General features: G+C 44.1%; 1 protein-coding gene across 2 annotated transcripts in view; it reads left to right on the top strand.

The window, feature by feature from the left end:
* KIAA1671 (KIAA1671 ortholog) overlaps nt 1-22,483 on the top strand; it is a 996,223-nt gene that overhangs the window by 303,992 nt on the left and 669,748 nt on the right. For both annotated transcript variants that reach the window (XM_078667333.1, XM_078667334.1), the window contains exons 2-3: nt 3,436-3,582; nt 5,729-7,388. In XM_078667333.1, coding sequence (XP_078523459.1) covers nt 5,770-7,388 — 1,619 coding nt within the window. In that variant the 5' untranslated portion in view covers nt 3,436-3,582; nt 5,729-5,769. The remainder of the gene's footprint in view (nt 1-3,435; nt 3,583-5,728; nt 7,389-22,483) is intronic.

Here is a 22,483-nt window from a genome sequence, read left to right as displayed (position 1 = left end):
GATCGCACGCCGCAGGGCAGGCTGGTCCTCGCAGTCCCGTGAAGCAGTAGGCACAGTCAGAGTTCACCCCCAGTGATGGTAGATTCTCCCAGTATCCAGCGATAAATGTCCCAACAGCAGGCAAGCAAACACCACGGCTGCAAGCGGATCACTCTGTAGTTCTCTGTCAGTTTCCAGTCCAAGGGGAGTTGTTCACCACTATGCATGTGATGTCCATAATATTATAAAAGATGCTGGCCATCTGTGGGGAACACTATATTACCAAGAGAAATTCCCCTATGACCTTATACTTTTATATCCGACATAGTTCAAACTATATTTTACACTAAAAAAGTCCTTTTAATCACCACAGATAACATAATTTATATCATTTTCATTATTTTCTTTTATTTTTTTATACAGACTTATTTCTTTTTTTCTTTTTTGTTGGATACTTTCATCATATCATTACATATTTTATAAATATTTAAAAATACAATACATTATTCATATATCAAAAAACCCCAAACAATTCTTTGAAAAAACCCTGCTAACCACACATGCAGCAACTGACACTCCCTATTCATACATACTCAATAACATCCTACACTCAACATACAATACATCCATTCATTTCTGTGTTTGAGGTAGTCCAGATGATGTAGGTGACTAAATACGCCAGGTCAACGCATTTTGGTGGGTTAATACCACCTTCCTCAGGACCAACAGAATTTCTCCTCTAATTCTTGTGGGTACAGGGTATCTTTATCTTCTGGAAACTGATAATGATCAGAGATACGGATATAGCTCAGAGACATCAGTCCGATTAGTAAGTAGTTTGTCAGCTGCATCCTTGTATGAAAACAGCAGATGCAAGGACTTTCAGATTCAAACACTACTATTAAGTTTTCTTAATAGTAGTAGTGGTGGTGCGGAGCGTTTTTGAGCATGACGACTCGTTTTAGGAAAACTAAAAGGATTTTAGATTGAATAACCAGAGGAACAAGATAGGAAGAGTAAAACTGAAAGAACGTTACATTATCTAAAAAGTACTGCAGCCATAACCAAGGATACCATCCTGTAAAAGCGACAACGCCCCCACTATCTTACCAAGAGATCCAAATGATTTCTAGATAAGGTAATAAGGAGTTACCCTTGTGCAAAGAAAACTTAATAGTAGTGTTTGAATCTGAAAGTCCTTGCATCTGCTGTTTTCATACAAGGATGCAGCTGACGAACTACTTACTAATCTGACTGATGTCTCTGAGCTATATCCGTATCTCTGATCATTATCAGAAGATAAAGATACCCTGTACCCACAAGAATTAGAGGAGAAATTCTGTTGGTCCTGAGGAAGGTGGTATTAACCCACCGAAACGCGCTGACCTGGCGTATTTAGTCACCTACATCATCTGGACTACCTCAAACACAGAAATGAATGGATGTATTGTATGTTGAGTGTAGGATGTTATTGAGTATGTATGAATAGGGAGTGTCAGTTGCTGCATGTGTGGTTAGCCGGGTTTTTTCAAAGAATTGTTTTTTTTTTATATATGAATAATGTATTGTATTTTTAAATGTTTATAAAATATGTAATGATATGATGAAAGTATCCAACAAAAAAGAAAAAAAGAAATGTCTGTGTATAAAAAATAAAAGAAAATAATGAAAATGATATAAATCTATGTTATCTGTGGTGATTAAAAGGACTTTTTTACTGTAAAATATAGTTTGAACTATGTCGGATATGAAAGTATAAGGTCATAGGGGAATTTCTCTTGGTTTTGTTCACATTGTCCTCTCTTTTCCCTGGCCAAAAGAATTTTATAGAGGGGGTCCCAATTTTTTGCTAGAACACTATATTACCACCACTCCGTAGCCAGAGTCAGCAATAGATGAAGTGCACACCACAAGCCGTCTAATGCACTGTTCCACGTGTTTCCCCGGCAGGTATAGGCAGCTATAGTTTGTTGTATGCGCACAATTGGGGCCAAGCATAGGCCTTGCCAACACTTGGGCAGCAATCTGTGCTCTCTAGAGGTGGATCAGTAGGGTGGTGCTCCTGTGCGTCATGTTCGAAGGATTTCCACCCCCGCAGGCCCCGCAGACCAGGTCCAACTACGCCGCATCAATCGCGCCGCCGGGGCCTCAGCTCGCGGGCAGGGACCAGAGGTAGATGCACACAGTACCTTCAGCTTTGGCACTCTCCGCGGAAGTCCTACGCGTCTACCCGGTGGGCACACCCGTACACGCTAGATCTTACAGCCACCTCCAGTCAGCAGGTCTCTAACAACCCGATGTGCACCCGATAAACTCCCAGCTCAAGGAGCTTAGCACTTGGCATCCCGCAGCACTTCTCCGTTCCGCTGCCGATCCTCTCCCGCGATCTCCCAGCCTCTCGCAAAACCAGGACAGGAATCGCCTCTCGCTCGCAAAACCAGGACCTCAAGGTTTCCAGAGCAGCGTATGCAGATCACTCTGTGTAGACTTTGGGAGATATGTCCAAGGTTCTGGAACGTTTGCATAGTTCTTCAGCCAGGAACTCTTAGGTTCTGTCAGTATGTATTAGCGCCTTTACATATGGCCATTAGTGGATCATTTCTCCAGGCTACGATTGAGATTTTTTTCAGGACAAGTGACCTATACCTGTGGAGAGTTTGTCAACATCTTTGGTGCTGAATGGTATAGTACTTTAGGTTTCTGTACTAGATACTAACAGTGTTCACTCAGTTAATTTGCATGATCAGCCATTGTCCGTATCGTATTAGTCATTATCTCTTTCCGGTGTAGGTAAGCAAGTAAGGGGAAAATCTATTAAAAGGTCATAAGCGAGAAAAACTCATTGTTGTACACAGTGGGGTCTTGAATAGTCTAGGAATAACTTGCAGGCCACATTAAGATGTTTTGTTAATCGGTGGGAAAGAAATGTATGTATGTACCCATCTATATTAAATGTAATCTTTCTTTGTATGTTTTGTATCTGTATGTAGCATTGATAGGTCTTATTTTCAGAAAATCAGTAGGCCATCATCTGCATGTAGTCCGCTGAATTAAACTGTGATTTATTATTCTTTGATGTTTATATTTTTTTTAAAACATACAGTTGTCTTGTACAGTGAGTAACCGAAGAGGCAATAAGTGTATATAGTCACACTCTTCTATGTACAAATTATGACCCAACTATGGGCCAAATTCAGAGTTTGGCGGACGGGTACTCCGTCAATTATAACCTAACACACTTTAAATAAGGGGGACAGGATAGCCGTCACGTTTGTGATGGAGTACCGTCTGTAAACTCTAAATCGGGCCCATAGTTTCTATGAAAAGCCTGTGGTCCTTGTTATTGAATTGGATAAATTTCAAGCTCGTTGAGGGTTGAATATTTTGTGGGTCATGTAGACTGTGTGCATGGCACTATTTAATTTCAACTAAAATCTATCAATTTTTATTTCACAGGCAGGATCATGCAGACCATCCTGCTATGCAAGTTACTTGGAATCACTTCATTGCTTACTCTGAAAGATTACAGCCTTCAAAATGAAGAGTAATTTACTAAATTCAGCTTGTCGGTCATTGGCCTTTGAAAAGACAATAAAGACAAGGGTAAGTGGTGTTGAAGTTTTTGTTTTGTGAGAATGCTCTTTTCCATAGTTCAATTTATTTTACTTCTCCCTAAAAATATGTACAAGATTCTGATTTCTGTCTATTTGTTAACAACAGAAGAGGAAGGAATTGAATGTGAGCTCTGAGATACGAAAGAAATTGACATCACTGGTAACCTGTAATTGACTCCTCATTCCCTTCAAAGGAATTGCTTAGGGCTGTCATTTTTTGTGGGAGCATAAATCAGATATTGAACAATTTCCCTTCATGTTTCCGTCTTCATCATGATTTCATGAACCCTGCAGCTGTTCAAACCCTGACTATTGTAGTTAGGCCTAGGAGGGTAAAAGTCCATTAACTGTTTATTCTTGTCAAATTCTCTTTGTTTTCAGGAACTTACCGCTTAGGTAGATAAGCGGTAGATAATAAATGAATAAAGGACAAAAACAGCAGATGTCAAAATCGCACCTGTCATTAGTATTGTGAGAATGTATTCATGCTTTCGGATTCCTGTCAATATTTGACTTCAGCTGAACTTGCATAGTCTGCTATGTGCATGCATGTCTGACTCTAATATTTTAATATTTCAATGATCTTCAAATGGTCTAAGAAGATGCACCAGCTGAGTCCGGCAGAGTATACTTGGAAGCTGAATGCTTTGCATCTCCCAGGCATAAGCTTAAATTAATATACCTCCACGACTGTTTGATTTGTGTCTCTCATTAGCAGACAAGTGTACCTCATTTGTGCATTCAGTTTTTTCACAGGATGATCTTTTTATGCATAATTTGCACTATTATGGTAAAACTATAGTGTGTAAAACTTCACCATTGATAGTGTGCCTTGCTGTTGGACTCACTGGTGCTTGGTATATGAGAAATATTCACATGTTGATCTCATAGCTCTTGGTAAATCCTTGAATTGACAGGTCTGCTACAATTCTTCTTCTATTCTATCCTATTCGTAATGCTAAGTATATTGTTTCCATTTCCCTCATCCTCAAACACTCTGGCCTGTATCTTGTTTTCATTAAATGTTTACAGGGGACTAACCAAAGACAACAAAACAACCTAACAATGACCCCATTAGTTAGTGCAAGTTTGTTTTTTACATTTGCAAGTAGTAATCCGTCTAGTCCTAATAAGGGGTTATAGGGAATTTCTCAATTAATAGATGGCTTAAGTCGCTAAAAATATAAAGGAAACACATGATTTTCAGCCGCACACGTTATACAACGTGCGAAGCATAGTACTTTAGAGGAAGACAGACTACCCTTGTGAAATATTTCAGAACACATTTTCATGAAGGCTTTTATTACTTCCATCTTGTTAGAAGTTGCGCCAAGGGTTAGTTTTCATTAAATTTTGCTATTCCCACTAAATGAGTTTAGAAGTCCGTGCTCCTTCCTTCCCATACTGTACTTCTATATACCATTTCTGCAATATCCCTTTAGATTTGTTTGCACTGTGCTTATTCCATGAGTGGACTTATGTTCACTCGTTATACTTATGTCCTCCTAATTCTCATCAGTACCCTTGTGCTTGTCTGCTCCCGTTTTGATTATTTGTTTGCTCTCATGCTGTCCCACAATACGGTCATCCACAGCACTTCATCAGGCTGCAACAGCCACCTCCTTTTAATCTCTCTCACTCAATAGAACACCTATCCCTACGGAGTTTGAAAATGCCTGTGCTAATGATTGTGCTGTGCCTGAATTACATACAAACGGGTGAATACCCGTACAGTTTAGACTTCTTTTGTGCATATCGTATGTATATTTGTCAAATTTAAAGGGTAGCTCATTCCACCTCATTTAAACTTCATCAAGAATTTACCTTAGTTGTGTTATTTGTATTTTTTGTGTAAAATATTGGCATTTGATTGCCTAGAAAAGTCAAAAAATTGGGGTTGTAAGCTGACAATATTTTTCCGTTGTGGACCTTTACAGAGGTTAACAATACTTTTGTATACTTGAATTATCTTGGCAAAGTGAGGGCAGTGAAGCTTTGTGCAATGAAACTGTTTGTTTGCATTGAGTAGCCTAACTTCTCAGGTGCCACCTGTACTTTTAAAACGTTTAGTTATTAACTTTCCTTGATTTTATAAACCACAGTCTCCTATTTATTGTGGATATATATTTTTCCAGGTCGAATATTGGCCTGCTGGATTTCTGAAGGATGATTAAGTATGATGATGGCTACAAAGTTAGAAATCCAGTCTGCTCATATGACCCTCACAAACATAGCTGATATAAGTCACCTCACAAATGAAGAATCATTAAGAACCTGCTTAACCCCTCTGTCAGATTCAAGTAATAAGGCGAGTGACTTGTCAAGTTCACCGATTCTGGGAGAAAAACGTACATTTGTGAAGAATTTTACATCATTGACGTCTGTATCTGAAATAAAGCCAAGACTTTCACCGAAACCATTTTGTAAGGAGGAACTTTCTGAATTTGCTGTAGGTAAAAAACCTATTGTAACTCCAAAACTGTATCCCCTACTGAAATCATGGCAGCGTGAGAAGCCTGCAGAACAGAAACAAACCAATGACGAATTGCAGGGATATGGCAGCACTTTTGGAAAGGATACCAACTTAGAAGATGACGGCAAAAACACTTATGGGCTGTCTACCACAAAAAATTCATCTTATTCCAAGGCAGAACCAAATAAGCATTCTGTTGGAATTAGCCGATCCAAATCATTACGTCTGACACAAGGGCTTAAAGATGAACTAAAACCCACCGGTCCTTTGCAAACAAAACCGTGGCAATCACACCATACCTATGAGGAAGTTTCGAAGCATTTACTGAGTTTTAAAAATGAGGACACATTTCAGAAGGATTTTCCTAGCTCTTTAAATGCAAAACAGTATAGTTCAGAAGGTCCATTGATTAATACAAAAGTTGAGTTTTCCTCAGATGAAAAATGTAAGGGTTTTTCAAATAATGTCGGAACTGAAATAGAGCCATCTTCTCGAGTCAAGGCAATACATCTACAAAGACCAGTATCTGAAGATCAAAAACTGGATAAGGTACAACACAGAGGTGCAGAAACTTGTGAGAGTAGCTCAGCTAAAGTATTCACTCGAAAGTCAAGGCATTTATTCATGAACACATCTTCAACATTTGAAAGTAAGTCTGTGGGGCATTTGGCTTCTGTATCAAATGAAGGCAAAGAAAATGTAACATTTGGGCACGCTTCGAAAACATGCCTATTAGATAATGAAAACGAAACTGTGCATAAAAAAGATGAAGGACACAGTTCTGTCAAAGATTCTGTATATGTTGAACTTACTAAACCTGACTACACCACTGAGGATCAGGGCGACAATCTTCAATCATCTGAGCAAAGCTTTAACATGAAGAACACCTCACCTTTAATAAACACTACCCAAAAATACAAGGTATGCAACCGAATTAACACCGACATTAATGAAACCGATATGCCATTTTCATATCCAACCTCTGAGAAAACTAAGATTATTCAAAGCAGCAAACCAGAAACTACATTGGTGGATCAAAGAGAAGATGTTCCTTTAATAGTTAATACACAATCTACTGAAAGCTTGAAGAAAGAAGAAAATCTCAAACCAGGTGGCACAATCAAAAATCGCATCAGTCAACTGTTTTCTGTTAGTGGCACATCACCAGCAGTCCCAGAAGTACAAACCAGTGAGAAAGAAAAAGGTAACATTAGCATTCAACAGCGAATCAAAGAGTTAACTACAGAAAATGCAGACCTGAAACCTGGGAGTATACGACGTTCATTTCAGTCACGGCCGCTTTCTGCAGATCTGACAAAACTGTAAGTACCGAAGGAGGAGTGTTTTGCAGTTTGGGTTTTACTTCATATCTGCTTTGGTGGTTCGTATCGGGTGTGGGGGGGGGGGGGACAAGGGTGTGTGTGTGTGTATTTTTTCCCAAAGTGGTAAGGTGTTGTTCTGATATATGTATTAATTCCCACAATTGTAAATGAACGTTAATACTCACAGAATATATCTACTTGCTTTTTGGTGTTTCATTATAGGAGCTGCCCAGCAGATGGACTTATTTTTTATTAATGTAAGAAAGCATTATACACTCCTTTAAACTTGTATACCGAAACTCAAGGGTGCGGAGTTTAAAGGCATTACATATGACAATTATGGGAAGGATGACCATAGGGAGACTTGTGAAAGCTGATGGGGCATAATTACCCACCTTTGTCTTTGATGCAAGATTTCCTGCCATTTTGAAGTACTTCTTTCTCTTTTTACGCAACAATTCCTATTTAGCTTACACTTCTGTAAGAACGGACTTCATAGGCAAATCGTAGATAATACAGCTGAATGTGTAATTAATGAGAATTCTAATGAAAGGGCTGTATTCATAGGAAAACAAAGTACTCGCTCTTTGTATTTGTAGTTTCAGATCTCTTAGGACGATTGCTCCCACAATATGAAGTGTGCTTTGCAATACCGCACTGCCAACAGAAACAGAAGAGTTACTAACCATTACAGAAGGTTAGCTGGAGAGGCTAGTGTGCTCAGGTGTTGGTGGTATTTTCCCATTGACATACAGTCTTGTCCACTACCTGCCAGCAGAGTTTAATTTGCAAGGACAAAAACAATTGATGGACAGAAACAAGCATCCCAGGACCGGTTTCGGGATTTCAATCCTCATCAGCCAGGATAGCTTGACTCCAGTGGCATGGAGGGCACAGGACCCACGTCTGGGCGTATCTGTCCCACTCTGGGTGACAAATGCTAAAAACAACAATTGATGGACAGAATGCAGAACAATGTCATACATTTACCCCAGTACAGAGATCTCTGCCTAAATCCATCATTTTCTTGCTCACCCTGCCATTCCAGTTTGAACCCAGCCATATGCAAATAGTCTTGACCCTGTGCCCAATGGGAACGGTCCAGCCCGAACTGCCAGGCGAGGTCTTCACCGGACTGGAAACAAGCATCCTAGGACCGGTTTCAGGATTTCACCCCTCATCAGCCAGGATAGCTTGACTCCAGTGGCATGGAGAGCACGGATTCAAGCTAGCCTGGCTGATGAAGGGTGACATACCCCGAAACTGGTCCCAGGATGCTTGTTTCCGGTCCAGGGAGGACCTGGCTTCGCAGTACGGAATGGACTGTTCCCATAAGGCACAGGGTCCAGACTAATTTGCATACAGCTGGGTCCAAACTGGGGTGGCGTCGTGTGCAAAAGAATGATGGATTTAACCCAGATCTCTTGATGGGGGAGAATGTTTGAATCATTTGTTGCAGTTACATCATTTGTAAGGAGGCATGCCCGTGCAAATGAGTTACATGCAGTATAAATGAAGTTGACCCCTGCCTCTGAGGTGTAATCCGTTTCAGGCATGCACATCTGGTGGAGTCAGCACAAACATTCTTCAAAACAAGACCGTGTAATTTCTGGTTTTCACATGAGTAGTTTCTGAATAAGACAGTAAATCTGTATCATGTATTGGGTCATGTGGACTGTGTCACCATCTTTGGAGGACCCCGAGAATTTTCCTTCTTGCAGGAGAAGGGATAGTGAAAGTCTCTACTGATAAGTAGCGTGATCTCCGTCACTCCCCTGGGGTGTTGGCATAACGCACCTGATAAAAACATGAGCTCAAGGGTATCTAGAACACAGCTGACAGACTTGTCCTCGGCATCCACGACAAGACCTTATCACCCAGCACCTATGAGATCTCCATTGGCTCCCCGTCGAAAAGAGAGTGACCTTCAAGCTGCTCATTCACGCCTACAAATTCCTGCACAACACCGGACCCCAAAACCTTAACGAAAGAGTCTCCTTCCCTGTACCCAAGAGAAGCCTCCGCTCCACCGACCTCACCCTGGCCGGAACCCAACACATCCACAAAGCCAGACAGGAGGAAGAGACTACTCCTACATCGTGGCTAAGACCGGGAACAAACTCTCCCTCCGCATCAGACGATATCCCACTCTGCAAGTATTCGGGACCTGGCTCTTAGGTTGAGATGGAGCTGCTTGAACCACCCTCCCCTCAGCACCTTGAGCTCATCATGGGTGAGTAGCGCGGTTCACAAATCCCTGATTGATTGATCGAAGAGTACATTTCACTACGTAACCAGACAAAAACTGGTGAGTGTGTGATATCCCACTATGGCTTACAGAACAGCCCAAGTGGAAAAACTGTCTGCCCAGATCTACAAGTCTAGTGGTAATGCTCAGTTAACCTTGTTCTAATCCCTCCTCAAAATATTTAAGTATGATCTGTAGTGCTTAATTTTTGCTGATGATTGCAAGTAGTGGGCACAAGGAGGCATTGGGGAGGTCAGGACTTATTTTCACTCACCTTACTTGGATGCAGAGGAAAAGAGGCAAGCGGTATGGAGGAGGAAGAGTGACAAAGGAAGAAAGCAGGGATGGAACTTTTAAGAGTGTGAGAGAAATTGAATTTAAGGTGGAAGAAGTAAGCAGCATGGAGTGCAATCCAGACTAGACAGCTGTGCTACTCTGCATCCATGTTTCTCAGCAGCAGTACGGCAGGCTCCTAAGAAAAACAAGCATTTGCAATGCAATAGGTCTCGAAATTGCAAGATATTGAGCTCTTGATATTGTAAATGACAATGCCTTTTATAATAATAAAAGGCATTGTCATTTACAATGCCAACAGGTAAAAGTTTGGAAAATGCAAGTCCTATTGCATTTAAAAGAGCGCAGTGTCCCTCAAGTGGGCGCTGCGGTTATACATTAAAGTTAATTAAAGAAAAATGATACAGAGTGCGGCGTCCCTTAATCTGGAGCCGCTCTCACCATTTAAGTAAAAAAATAACTAAAGGCCAAAAAATGCTTAAACAGAGCACGGCGTCCCTGAAGCGGACGCCTCGTTCAGCTTAACATTTTTATAAAACAAAAGGCGGCCACCATTGTCCCGTCGCCATTGCCCCCATTATTAACAAACTAGTGCTCACCGACTTATAACGCAGACTGTGTAACTAGACTAGTAAAAGGTCTAGGCATTATGGGAGGTAACAAATGCAGACAAGGCAGTACCAAGGAGGGACTAACCAGCCTCATAACGAATTGAAGCCAGCATTTACGAAGGACAATGACACAAGCCAATCAAAAATATGGGCAGAGAGTGGGTGGGGCTTCGAGTCCATGCTCCAATACTGCATGCCTCGCAGCAGCGCATCCACTGCCCAGGCTCGCCCTAAATATGGCCCCCTGCCCTTATGTCTTCAGATTGAGACCTGATTTGTTACTGAGAATGATTGAAGTGGGCTATACGCTCTGCAATTCAAACCCTGGCTCTAAAATCATTTGTCCGAGTACAATTCGCAAACGATTTTCGATTATTTTTATTTTGTAATAAATGTTTACATTTAATATTCTTCAATCTGAAAATATTTTCTCTTTCTTTCTGGTATCACATACGTTGTGGATTCCAGTGCTTGAGCCGCATTGAAGCTTTTCTGATAGACTCTAAGATTACCTTTGGTGTTCCCCCACTGGCTACTTTCTTAAAGGAAATTTAATTTACCAGAAACCTGTGTCCTGTTGTAGTTGTAATGTACAATTGAGTTTGTAACTATAGATATCCGTATCGCTGCATTTGACCCTCATGTGAACTTTGTATAGGGATTTCGCTGGAAAGATGATTCATTGTATCTTGGTAGAATTATTTACTGAAATCACAGACAACTGTTAGAATTTCTTGGAGAGTAATGAACTGCTTATTTTTAAAATCCCTACAAATTAGGCAATTTTTACCCTATTTTGCCTCAGTATTATTGTGTAATGGCACTATTTTCTACATTTCCTTTGAAAGAGGATGGTTTCTATGAAGCATGTATAATTCATGTGTTATGCAGTGGACACGAAGTTGATTCCAAAATTAGATGGAAACCCGGAGAGCACGCATAACTTTTTCACCTGCTTTTCCGAAGGATCAGGATTTGTAAACCACAATTGTCCGAAGCTTAATGCAGACAAAATGGAAGTAGTAGTTATGCCAGTTCCCCCCAAGATCTGGTCCACTGCCTGCTCTTCAGAGTCTCTGGGACATTGTCCTTATCTCCCTACTTAAGAAAACAATCCTGGGAGTTTATTTCAATTAAAATCTTTCTTTCAAACTCCAGTATGCTATGGTGTTATACACCTCCTTTTTCATCTAAAAGTTCTGAAAACGTGCTCTCTTTCTTCCCTCACTTCAACACATGCCCATCAAAATCATTCAGTCAATTGTTTGGATTCTGCGTATGTCCTAAACTTGTGGCCTCCAGTAGCTACTATCCACCTAATAGAATGAGTTCTAGGCAAGGCTTCAGCATAATCTTTGCAGTTTGTCTCCCATTTCGAGACATTTAAAATAGCTACAGTGTCTTCGGATCTACAAATGCTCTATGTTTAAGAGATTCTGTATGTTTGAAAGTGTGGCACAATAATAGCCCTTCAAGTAAATATTTGTTTACTTTCTGCATCCCTGTTCGCCCAGTTGGATCTGCTTAGGCCTCTTTCTTATGCGTACTCAGTCAAAAGAGCTGGGTAATGCAAAAGGGCCTTTTCGTGTAACTAAAGTATACAAAAAAGTGATGGATGTAATATGTGATTTAATCACAGCCACTGGTAATTACTCGGGCCGCATCCCAGTCCATTGCTATTTTGCACACGATGCAACCAGTTCCATACCAGTTTGGACCCAGTAAATCAATCTTGACCCTGTTCCAATTGGAACAGTTCAGCCGAAATACCAAGCTAGGTCCTCCTTGAACTGGTATACAAGTAACACAGGACTTGTTACACCCTAGTTATGGGCTCATCATCCAGATGTAGCTTGGTTCTCCAGTATTGGGGTATCGTTCATAGATTCACATGCTTGAATCATTTCCCGTCGTCGGAGTGGGAGTTCCACGGTACATAAAAATAGCAATATATATGCATAACATAGCTATATCATAGCTAAAACAGTAACAGGAAGTAAAATTACTAGAAGTTCATAGGAACAAACTTTTCTCTTTCATGACTCGTCCAAGTCATTATATGTAGTCCAAACTACAGCCAATCAGGCGACGGCACCCTCTAGTACCTTCTCCTCAGAGGCTCAGGCTCTCAGATTTTCTACCGCACGTCGTGTGAAGGGAGTCTCCCTGAGCTCTGCTCAGTACTTCTTCTCATCTTCAGGATTCCTTTATTTATGATGTCTTCTTCAAAGAAATCTCTCTTTAGACCTTGTGAGTCGTGTAGGAATCTCCGGCTATTTTCTGAAGACCCCCACAAGAAATGCATTAACTGCCTGTATCCAGACCACCAGGTGAGAGACTGCAAAATCTGCAGAACTTTCCCTCAAAAGACTTTGAGAGACAGAGGGACATCTTCTTCTGTGGCTACAGAAGAGTAAAGACCAGGACAACCCCTTATCTGACATTGAGAGTACTTCCTCTGTCAAAACGTCTTCCTCTAGGAAGAGGCCTAACGACACAAATTTTACTTCTCCTGGGGCTAAGGTGTTGAAAAAGCAGCACACCTCAAAAATGGCTGAGTTGCCTTCCTCCCCTAAAAAGGCTCCTCCATCTCTTAAGGGTAAGACTCTACCCTCTACACCCCCGAGAAAGACTGTAAAATCTCAGGCTTCTAAAATTATTTCTGACAAAGATTTACCTCAGAAACTGTGTCCCTCGTCGACTAGCTCGACGACGATACCCTCGTCGACAAAGCCTGCCGTCACCACAACGACGACGTCAACGGCCACTTTTTCGTCTCCGAAGCCTCAGATGATACTGTCGTCGGCATCCTCGCCGCCGTCGCTGGTGTCCATCTCCGTGGGATCAACCACGTCTATCACTTCCTTCTCCTCCTAGTGGACGAAGAAGTTGAAGACTGCTGTTGATGTCTGTTCGTCGACAAAGACTAAGAAAGCATTGTCGACGTTAGCCTAGTCAACACCATCGACGATTGCCCCGCTGATGGCCGCCTCGTCGACGGCCGCCTCGTCGACGCTGCAGCTATCTTCATGCACTGACCTCCAGGTATGGTCTTCGTCTGCGGCCACAGCATCCTCGATGTCTTCTAGGGTACCATCCATAAATTTACCACCGTCTACAGCAGAACCTTCCTTGCTTCAAAGACACAAATCTTCTTTGGAGGTCCTCTCACCTGTTCATTCCTCCCCAAGTAAAGTTCCTCTTGCTTTGCCTGAGCAGTTACTGTATTATGGGGCCGATGAGGAAGAATCTGATGAGGACAATAGATTTCGTACTGCCAGGAGCTCTTTGGAGCTCTTCATTAAGTTCCAGGATGAGGGTCAAGATGGTGACTATTATGACTATTACTCTGAGACTGCTGCTTCAGCTCCATAGACAAACGCTACTGCACAGATGCCTTTGTCTCTTCTAAAGACCTTACAACACATGTTGGATGACTACTATAACTGATTCCATCCATCTGAATCAGCTTCTTCTGTCCCACAAACACCTGTTCCTCAGTCATCATCAGTGCTTAGGTCACCCTGACCAGTTTCTCCGGTGGCTTCGGTGTTCATCACCTCAGGACGCACACACTACGGACGATGACAGAGAAGAAGGAGAGTTAGATGACGGATAACTCCTTACTGAATGGGATGACTATCCGATACAAACTCCGTCTCCTTCCACTTCCACTCCTGTTGACTCACCTCTAGTGGACATCAGAGATTTTCACGTTCTGATGGAGAGAGCGGCACAACGGTTTCTCCTTCCTATGGAAACCAAGAAGGATGATTGTTTCCTTTATGATTATGAAGACCAGCCAAGGAGACAAGTGCGAACAATCCCTATTATCCACTTTGTTTGGCAGGAAGGGCTGAAAGTCATGAATGCCCCTACCTCCATTCCTGCGGTCCTGCCTCGTCCTGTAAAGAAATACAAGGCACCTGATAATTCACCAGCATGTTTGATTGGTCAGCCTAAGGCAGAGTCCGTTATTTCCCAAACAGCGCAACATCGAGCACGGAATCTCTCCTCTCCGTTGTCTGCTCCCCCTGATCTGGATGGGAGACATCTAGATTCCATTGGTAAGAAGGTTTCTGCAATGGCGGCCACTACTGTCTGGGCAGCCAACTCGCTGGCCATCGTAGGCCATTACGATAGACAGATGTAGTCTAACATTTCTCCCTTTATCGAGATGTTACATGAGCCCTCCAAGTCCGAAGCGCTCAAAATCCTCCAGGAGGGAGAACGAATCTCGGATGAAATTATCGATTCTGCTGTGGATGTTGCTTCTACAGGTTTTCGCCAGCTGGCAGGTGCTGCAGTCCTTCGGCGACAGGCCTGGTTGAAGTCCACTTCATTTCGTCAGGAAGTACAGATGAAGATAATTGACATGCCCTTTGAAGGTGAATTTCTCTTTGGTCAACACATTGACGACACCCTCCAATCTATTAAGAAAGATACTGAGACGGCAAGATCTCGCGGTACTCCTCAATTTCGGAAGCAGCCCTTTCGATGCGCTAGGGGTCGTGGATCCTTTTCTGGTCGAGGAGATTAGTCAGTCTAGACAGTACCAGTCCTATCAAGGGAACCAACGTTACTCTTCTCAACGCCAACAATCCTTACGGCAGCAACCTACTCCGGGAGGCCTGACCCCAAAATGGCGGCCACACGGAGCTAGTCGCACGTGCAATTGAACTCACCTACAGCCCGGTTATGCTCAGCGACTTCAGTCGTCACCAGGCATGATAATCAAATTAAGACTTAAACAACAACCATAACAAAACAAAACCACAACCATAACAAAATAAAAGGGAAGCCACAACTCAAAGCCTCACAAGCTTAATAGCCCAAAAGCCTGACCCCAAAATGGCGTCCATTAGGGACCAATCACTCCGGAGACCTCGCCCTGCTACCAAGCAGTAAAAATGAGCCATTCCAAATAACCGCTACCTCTAGCTTAAGGGGACCAGAATTGCAAAGCAAAAAGAACTGTGACATTTCACAAAAATAGAATGAAGTACTATAATTCTATGCCAATGGAAAGCACAGAATGACAGAGCTCCTCAACAGAGAATTACAAATCAGGCAGTAAGAACATACATAATGATACTATTTTTAAACCCAGATGCCTGTCTGTGAACTAAATTGCTTTCCTGGACAACTGCCAAATATCCCTGCTTTGTAAACCTAAAAAAATACCTCCTGGTGTCAACCTAACACAGCAGAATCCACTAGTAAACTGAAGCATTGTTGTACTGCAAGCAGGCAACCTCTAAAAACCCTACACTACCAACAAGGCTACAAATGGAGCGATTCAAACATACTCATGACAACCCCTACGAATCAAGCTCAAGGAATTACCAGGAAGCGGTCTAGAATGAGTCTGTCACCAAATACAGCACACCTTCAAGTCCAACCCAGCTGGGAAAAAACTCAGGACAGGCTTCCACAAACATCTCCAGAAATGTATCTTCTATCTCAGTAGGCTCATCCGTTCCCTGTCTCCTAGCTCCCAGAGAACAACAATGCACCCACACAACAGAACAAATAGATCACCGGTCAGCCTAACCCCCCTCCAAGCCAACTCAGCACATGGCTTAAAGCCCCATGACAGGAACTCCTTTTCCATCACTTACCCTCCCAACCTCTCACCTAAAGCGAAAGATATTTTAAACACAGGCTGATAAGACAGCACCAAGAATCACTAATTGCGCACATATACCACTGTGCCTCAAAAGTCTTGCAGAAAATGGATCTTATTTTCCACACCCAGAATCCAATGGGATGGAACTCCATCCTCAGATCCCACCTCACATATCTGAAACTACCAGCACCCCTCTCAGCTGTAAACTAACGTTCCTAATACCCAACCACCACACAGACAGCGGAAACACCTTTGCGACTATATACAACAATGTCGCAATCCTGATCCAAGCCAACAATGACAACCTAGAGGCTTTCGACTCACTCTTCCCCACGCTATGTCTTGCCCTCACCCATCTATCCCAGTCTAACCCAAAAGCAACCCTATCCTCAAGCCATACATACGGGTAAAACCATCTAACCAATCTATCCACTCAATCCCCACCCGCCAAACTACCGCCCCCCCAGCCCCACTATCCCCTTCAACTCGCCCGCAAAATTCATCCTGTTTAGACACACCCAACACAAGGCCCACCCACGATGACACACTACAGCCCCTCTCCAGTGTCCCTCGCTCCCTTTACCCCCAACCAGCAGCTAATGAAACCGACCCGCTGATAACGGCCCGAACTCTCCTCCTGCACTAAACCCAGCGAACTCGCCGCACATTCTCCGAAACACTCCACCACAACCTATACCTGTGATTTCCCCCATAAACCACACAGATACTAGAAACACAGGGAACTGCACCCACACAGATATGCTATCATTACAGAACACAACCAAACACTCCCCAACCACAAATGGCCTGACACTGGTCACACAGAGACCAAACTCCCCCACCCCTCCCTCCTTCAGCACAACCCAAAGATTGGCTCGACTAGAATACCAGCTAGAAATAGTACACAGGATATTAACAAAATCTTATCCAACCGCAACATCTTCACCACCCAAGGCCCACCCCCACACTCTCTGGCACACCCAATAAACACAGATACCACCACAAAAATCAACGACTCAGATGGAAGACAACCCCCCTTAGAAACCAGCCACATAGACCCAAGAGGACGAGCGCTGTAATGTCCATGCAAGAGGTGTGGGATCTCGCTGAATCGTATAAAGCAACCCCAACGGTCATCCCCAGCTCTGTGATCCCAATAATCACGGGATTTGGTAGAGAACCTGCAACTTCAAAAATAGCGAGACCTCCAGGGCACCTCACTAATATTCCTAGGGCTCCCCCAAATTATGAACTCAACAACAAGAAGGTGGCTAACTGCATGCTCATAAACTGCAGATCTGCGAACAAACACGCAACCGAACTGGCAGGAACCATCCTATCACATGACATAGACATCACGTTCATCACAGAAACATGGTTGAACGAATCCTCTCTCTAGGAGAGTAGGGTCTGCAATCCTATGATCACCCAGATTTTTGCTTTTTGCTTCACTGGTTTACGACTTTCCCTGGCTGTGGGCCTGCTAATCAGACCCACAGCCTAGCTGTTCTCTCTACTCCAAATTGTACCCAGGTACTGAATTGGCACTGGGCCCTCTCAAGTCCCTGTATCCAGGGCTGAGGTGCACCCAGAAGTCTCCCAGGGGCTGCAGCATGTATTATGCCACCCCTGGACTGACTAACTAAATCTGACACAACTGGCTGCACGACAGCTGGGGCAAGGTGGTGTAATCACCTTTTGCTTTAGATATAGTATTCCTATATCTAAACCTAAATGGGCACACAGATCTCCTATCAGTCACTCCTATGGCAGGCCTTGACAATCCTGAAGGCAGAGTGCTCGGAATCGTGTGAGATAGTGCTCTGGCATGAGCTGAGCCTGTCTGCGGCTTTCGGGACCCATCCCTTAGCCGTTTCCATGATATCGCATACCATATACTCTTAAGTGCATTATAATCCTCGCGGTTATATGCCAACTCTGGTATCGCTTTATCAAAACATGTCGAGTAAGGTGTCATACGAATTGGAATACTAACCCCTCGCCAATTCTGGCGACGGGGTTAGCATTCCACCCTTCTAGAGGGACACGACATGTATGTAACCTGTAACCCCGGTTAAAGTCAAACAGAGCCTTAGCTCCACAAAATGGATGCTGCCACCGAGACACAATCTGCCCTCCTGCTGCTGGGAGTCCTCCCAGAGCAGGAGGCAAGGACAAAGGGTTTCCTGCCAGGGGCGGTGCCAGCACCGTCCCAGACAGGATTTTGTGTATTCTAGGTAGGCAGGGCTTTAGAGGAAGGTGACTGCAAGTGGCACCCCGGTGCTCACTGTGCATAGGCCGGCTTGAACCAGTTCCAGGGGCACTCCAGCCCCTGAACTGGGGAAAGCCCGCCAAAGGAGAGGGGTGTAACCACCCCCCTCCTAGTCCCACCCATAGGGCAGGACTTAGTCGCGTGCCAGCCCCTTTTTGCAGGATAAAGGTAGGAACTGGCCCCCTTCCAAATCAGATCATCTTTGAATCCTGAAACTACTTTCTTCAAGAAGGAACTCAAGACTCTTCTCAAGATTTCTCCCTTGTGACTAAGGAGTAGTCCCCCTGCAGCAGCAGGCACCAACCAAGCATCGCGGTTTGTTGCCAGTCTCTCCCCCGGATCAAGACTGCCCAACTCGACGAGAACCGGCTTCCCTGGCACCTCTGACCTCTACCTGCATCATCAGTCACGCTGAGATTCGTGGGTGTGACGAGACCTCGAGGGACCGGCCATCTTCAAGACTGCACGACGCTTGCCCAGCACGACTCCCGAGTGACCCTCGACCGAGTGCTTTGGGGTAAGAGAAGCCCCAACCCTGAGCAGCTCCAGCACCGAAGTTCAGCCCCCCTGCGTCCACGAGATCGGCGTGGGGCCCTTCTGCTTTTTGCTGCTCACCGCGTTGTCCAGGTCGCTTGCCCGTTGGCTAGTGACCCCCTCACGACGCTCCACGACGACAACTACTGCTGGTCTGGTGTCTCCAGACTAGCCCTTGCTCCCCTCCAAAAGAAGAGCACCCTGGACCCTCCTGGTCCACTCAAGACGCCATTTTAGGTCCACCACGTGGGCCTTGCATTTGCCAAGACTTGTTGCCCAATCCTGGGTCCAGCGACGTCGACAGCAAGTACCTTCGTGGGACAGCTCGCACCTCCATCCTGGTCGCCGACAACGCCTCCTGGTCCGAGAAACTGCAGAGCCCAGCAGCGCCCACTCACCTGGCTGAGGTGACTTCGTCCGGTGCCATCCTGGTGCCCACTCAAATCACTGGCTAGTGATTCAGAACTTGGTCCCCTCTGCTTACAGGTTTCTTCTTCCCTGATCCAGGCTTGGATCACTCCGAACTTTCTTCACTGGCCGCCTGCCAGCAACTCTTTCTTCAGGCTCCTGGATCTTCAACGAGGGTTTCCGACGTAACTTCAACCCTATGCAGCCGCAGCCCCTGGGCTAGGTAACCTGAGTACTCCGGTGCTCCAGCATAGTCCAACACCCTAAGTGTTCGGATCCACTCCCGTTTTTGATCCACCTAGTCGGGTTCGCCCGAGAACAGTAACTTTGCAACTGCTAGCCTCCATAGACTTTTTCCCGCCTTACGCATGAGAGTTCCCACTCTGCACCCGACGTCCACAGGCCTCCTGCATCTAATCCCAGTGTTTAGAATTGTAGGCCTAGCGATTCCTAAGTCTAGAAAAGTATTACTTACCTGCTAGCAAGTTCGCATTCCACTTACTGTGTATATGGTTTTTCGTGCCCCTAGGGCATTTGTGTAAATTGTGCGACTTAAAGTATTTTCTTAAGAGTTTTGTTGTGTGCTTAGCTCCCTGACTCATAAAGAGTTCAGGGTAGTCTTGTTATAAATAAATATCTGTTTATTTTCATAACAACTTGTGTGGTGTCCTTTCACTTGGTGTTCAAGGGGTAATGTGATGGTAAAACAGCTGGCTTAACACGCCCTCTAGAGTCTTAGCCTTAGACTGCTCGTATCCATGCTACTAGGATAGCTGGTCTATAAGGTTGACTTACAACCAATCATCAATAAGGGTTGTTTGGACTGATACATAGTGATCACTAGAATAGTGAGCACTGCATATCAGGCCAACTTCTCACACTCTCCCCCTATCTTCGATATGCTTGTGCCTCCGGGGTTCTCTTATCAACAAGGACAAGAAAAACCAGTGAGGTGTAGAGACCACAATCATACATAAAAGGAACATCTCTATAACAGAAACTGACTCCTTCAAATACCACACACTGGAGTACCTTACCGCCACAATCAAAACGTCAGATAACAAAATGCTTTACAGTCCCCTCATCTACCGCCCACCAAGTAACAATTCCGTATTTGGTGAACAGCTAGCTGACCTGATCTCACACTGCTCACTCTCAAACGCTAACAACTTAATACTAGAAGACCTAAACCTTCACTGGAAGGAGACCAACAACCCTCAAATACAAACCTTAAAGAGCTCCTTCACAAAAACAATTTGACCCAACACTGCACCGAACAAACCCACAACAAAGGCTCAATCCTGGATGCCATCATAGCCCACGAAGATGCAATCATCATCAACCGTACCCACCATCGACCGTACCCTCCCTGTCGACTGGTCATACCACCAGCTCATCCTCTTCCACATCAATCAAAAGACACATCGAACACCTCGCAAGAGTGATCACTTTCACTGGACGAGAAACCTGAGACAGATCCCCCTGGAAGAACTAGAAGAAAGACTAAGTACACTTTTCCCCTCCAACGTAGGAGACCGGTCCACAGCTTAACTTACCTCACAATACAATTAGGCTCTGACCGACATGCTGGAGAAAATAGCCCCCCTGAAACAGAAAAAAACCCCAAGACTCTACCATCGAGATCGTGGTTCAACACGGACCTAAACCTGAAAAGAAGGCGACTAAGAGTGGCAGAAAGACTGGCACAACAACCCCTCGACAACTCACCTCGAGCTACTCAAAAAGGAACGTAGGAAATACAATAAGCACATTGCACATGAAAAATCCTCCTTCTTTTGCGACACACTTGATAATGTGAAAACCCACCCCAAAAGAACTCTTCAACATCATCAGACAGCAAACATCCAAACCATCACTTTCTGCAATTCAGGCCTCCAAAGACCTATGTAACAAATTTGCCAATTTCTTCAATGAAAAAATACTAAAGATTGAGCTCTCACTTAAGGACCACTCTCGTCCCCCAAAGGAAGGCCCGCTACTTATCAAAGAAGACATGAACCCAACCAGCCAATCCACCAACAACTTGCTAACCTTTGAACCCACCACTGAAACGGAAATCATTGAACTAACTACCGAACCCAAGCCCTCATCCCACATTGAGGACCCCCTCCCCGCTCAACTGGCAAAAAAACTCACATTCCTTAGCCCCTCTCTGGACTGAGATTATAAACATCTCCCTGGAAACAGGAATCATGCCTGACTGTCTCAAAATCGGCCAGGTAACACCATTAATAAAAAAAAAAAAGCAGTTGCCGACCCTAACGATCTCAACAACTACAGTACTGTTTCCAATCTCCCATTCCTAGAAAAACTACTAGAAAAATGTGTACTCCGTTAACTCACCCATCACATGGACAATAACGATCTCCTCGACCCTCACCAATCAGGCTTTAGAAAAGGATGTAGCACAGAGACTGCCATCTTAAATGTCATTGATGACGTTCACAACTCACTGGACAAGGACCGCTGCCGTCTACTCGTACTCCTTGACCTTTCGGCGGCCTTTGACATGGTCTACCACAAACTAATCAACGTTCTCCAAGAAAGGGTAGGAGCAAAAGGGGTGGTCTCACAATGGTTCACCTCCTTCTTGCAAACCTCTCTCAAAGAATAAAAATCGGAAACTTCACGTCCGACCTACACCCTATAATCAGAGGTGTTCCCCAAGGTTCAGTTCTTTCACCCGCACTCTTCAACATTTACATGGAGCCACTCACCATCATCCTCAAAAAAGCCAATATTCCCTTCCACCTCTATGCCGACGACACCCAGATCTACCTATAAACCTCCACCTTAGCGGACATGCAAAGACTAAACAACACCCTAATAGAAGTCCAAAAGTGGCTGTCCCTAAACCATCAAACTCAACCAAGACAAAACAAAAATCCTCCTCATAGCCAACAAAGAACAGACCCCCCAAATCACAGAATGGATAAAGTCTATTGATGCTCTCGATTGTACCCTCATCCCAGCAGACTCAGTGAAGTCATTGGGTATCACTCTAGATCCCAACCTTGATATGATCGAACACATCAAGAACACCGCAAGATGTGCCTTCTTCAACTTAAAACTACTGAA

This window comes from Lissotriton helveticus, chromosome 11, assembly GCF_964261635.1.
Source record: "Lissotriton helveticus chromosome 11, aLisHel1.1, whole genome shotgun sequence".
NCBI lineage: Eukaryota > Metazoa > Chordata > Amphibia > Caudata > Salamandridae > Lissotriton > Lissotriton helveticus.
This window is presented reverse-complemented; position numbering and strand designations above follow the sequence as displayed.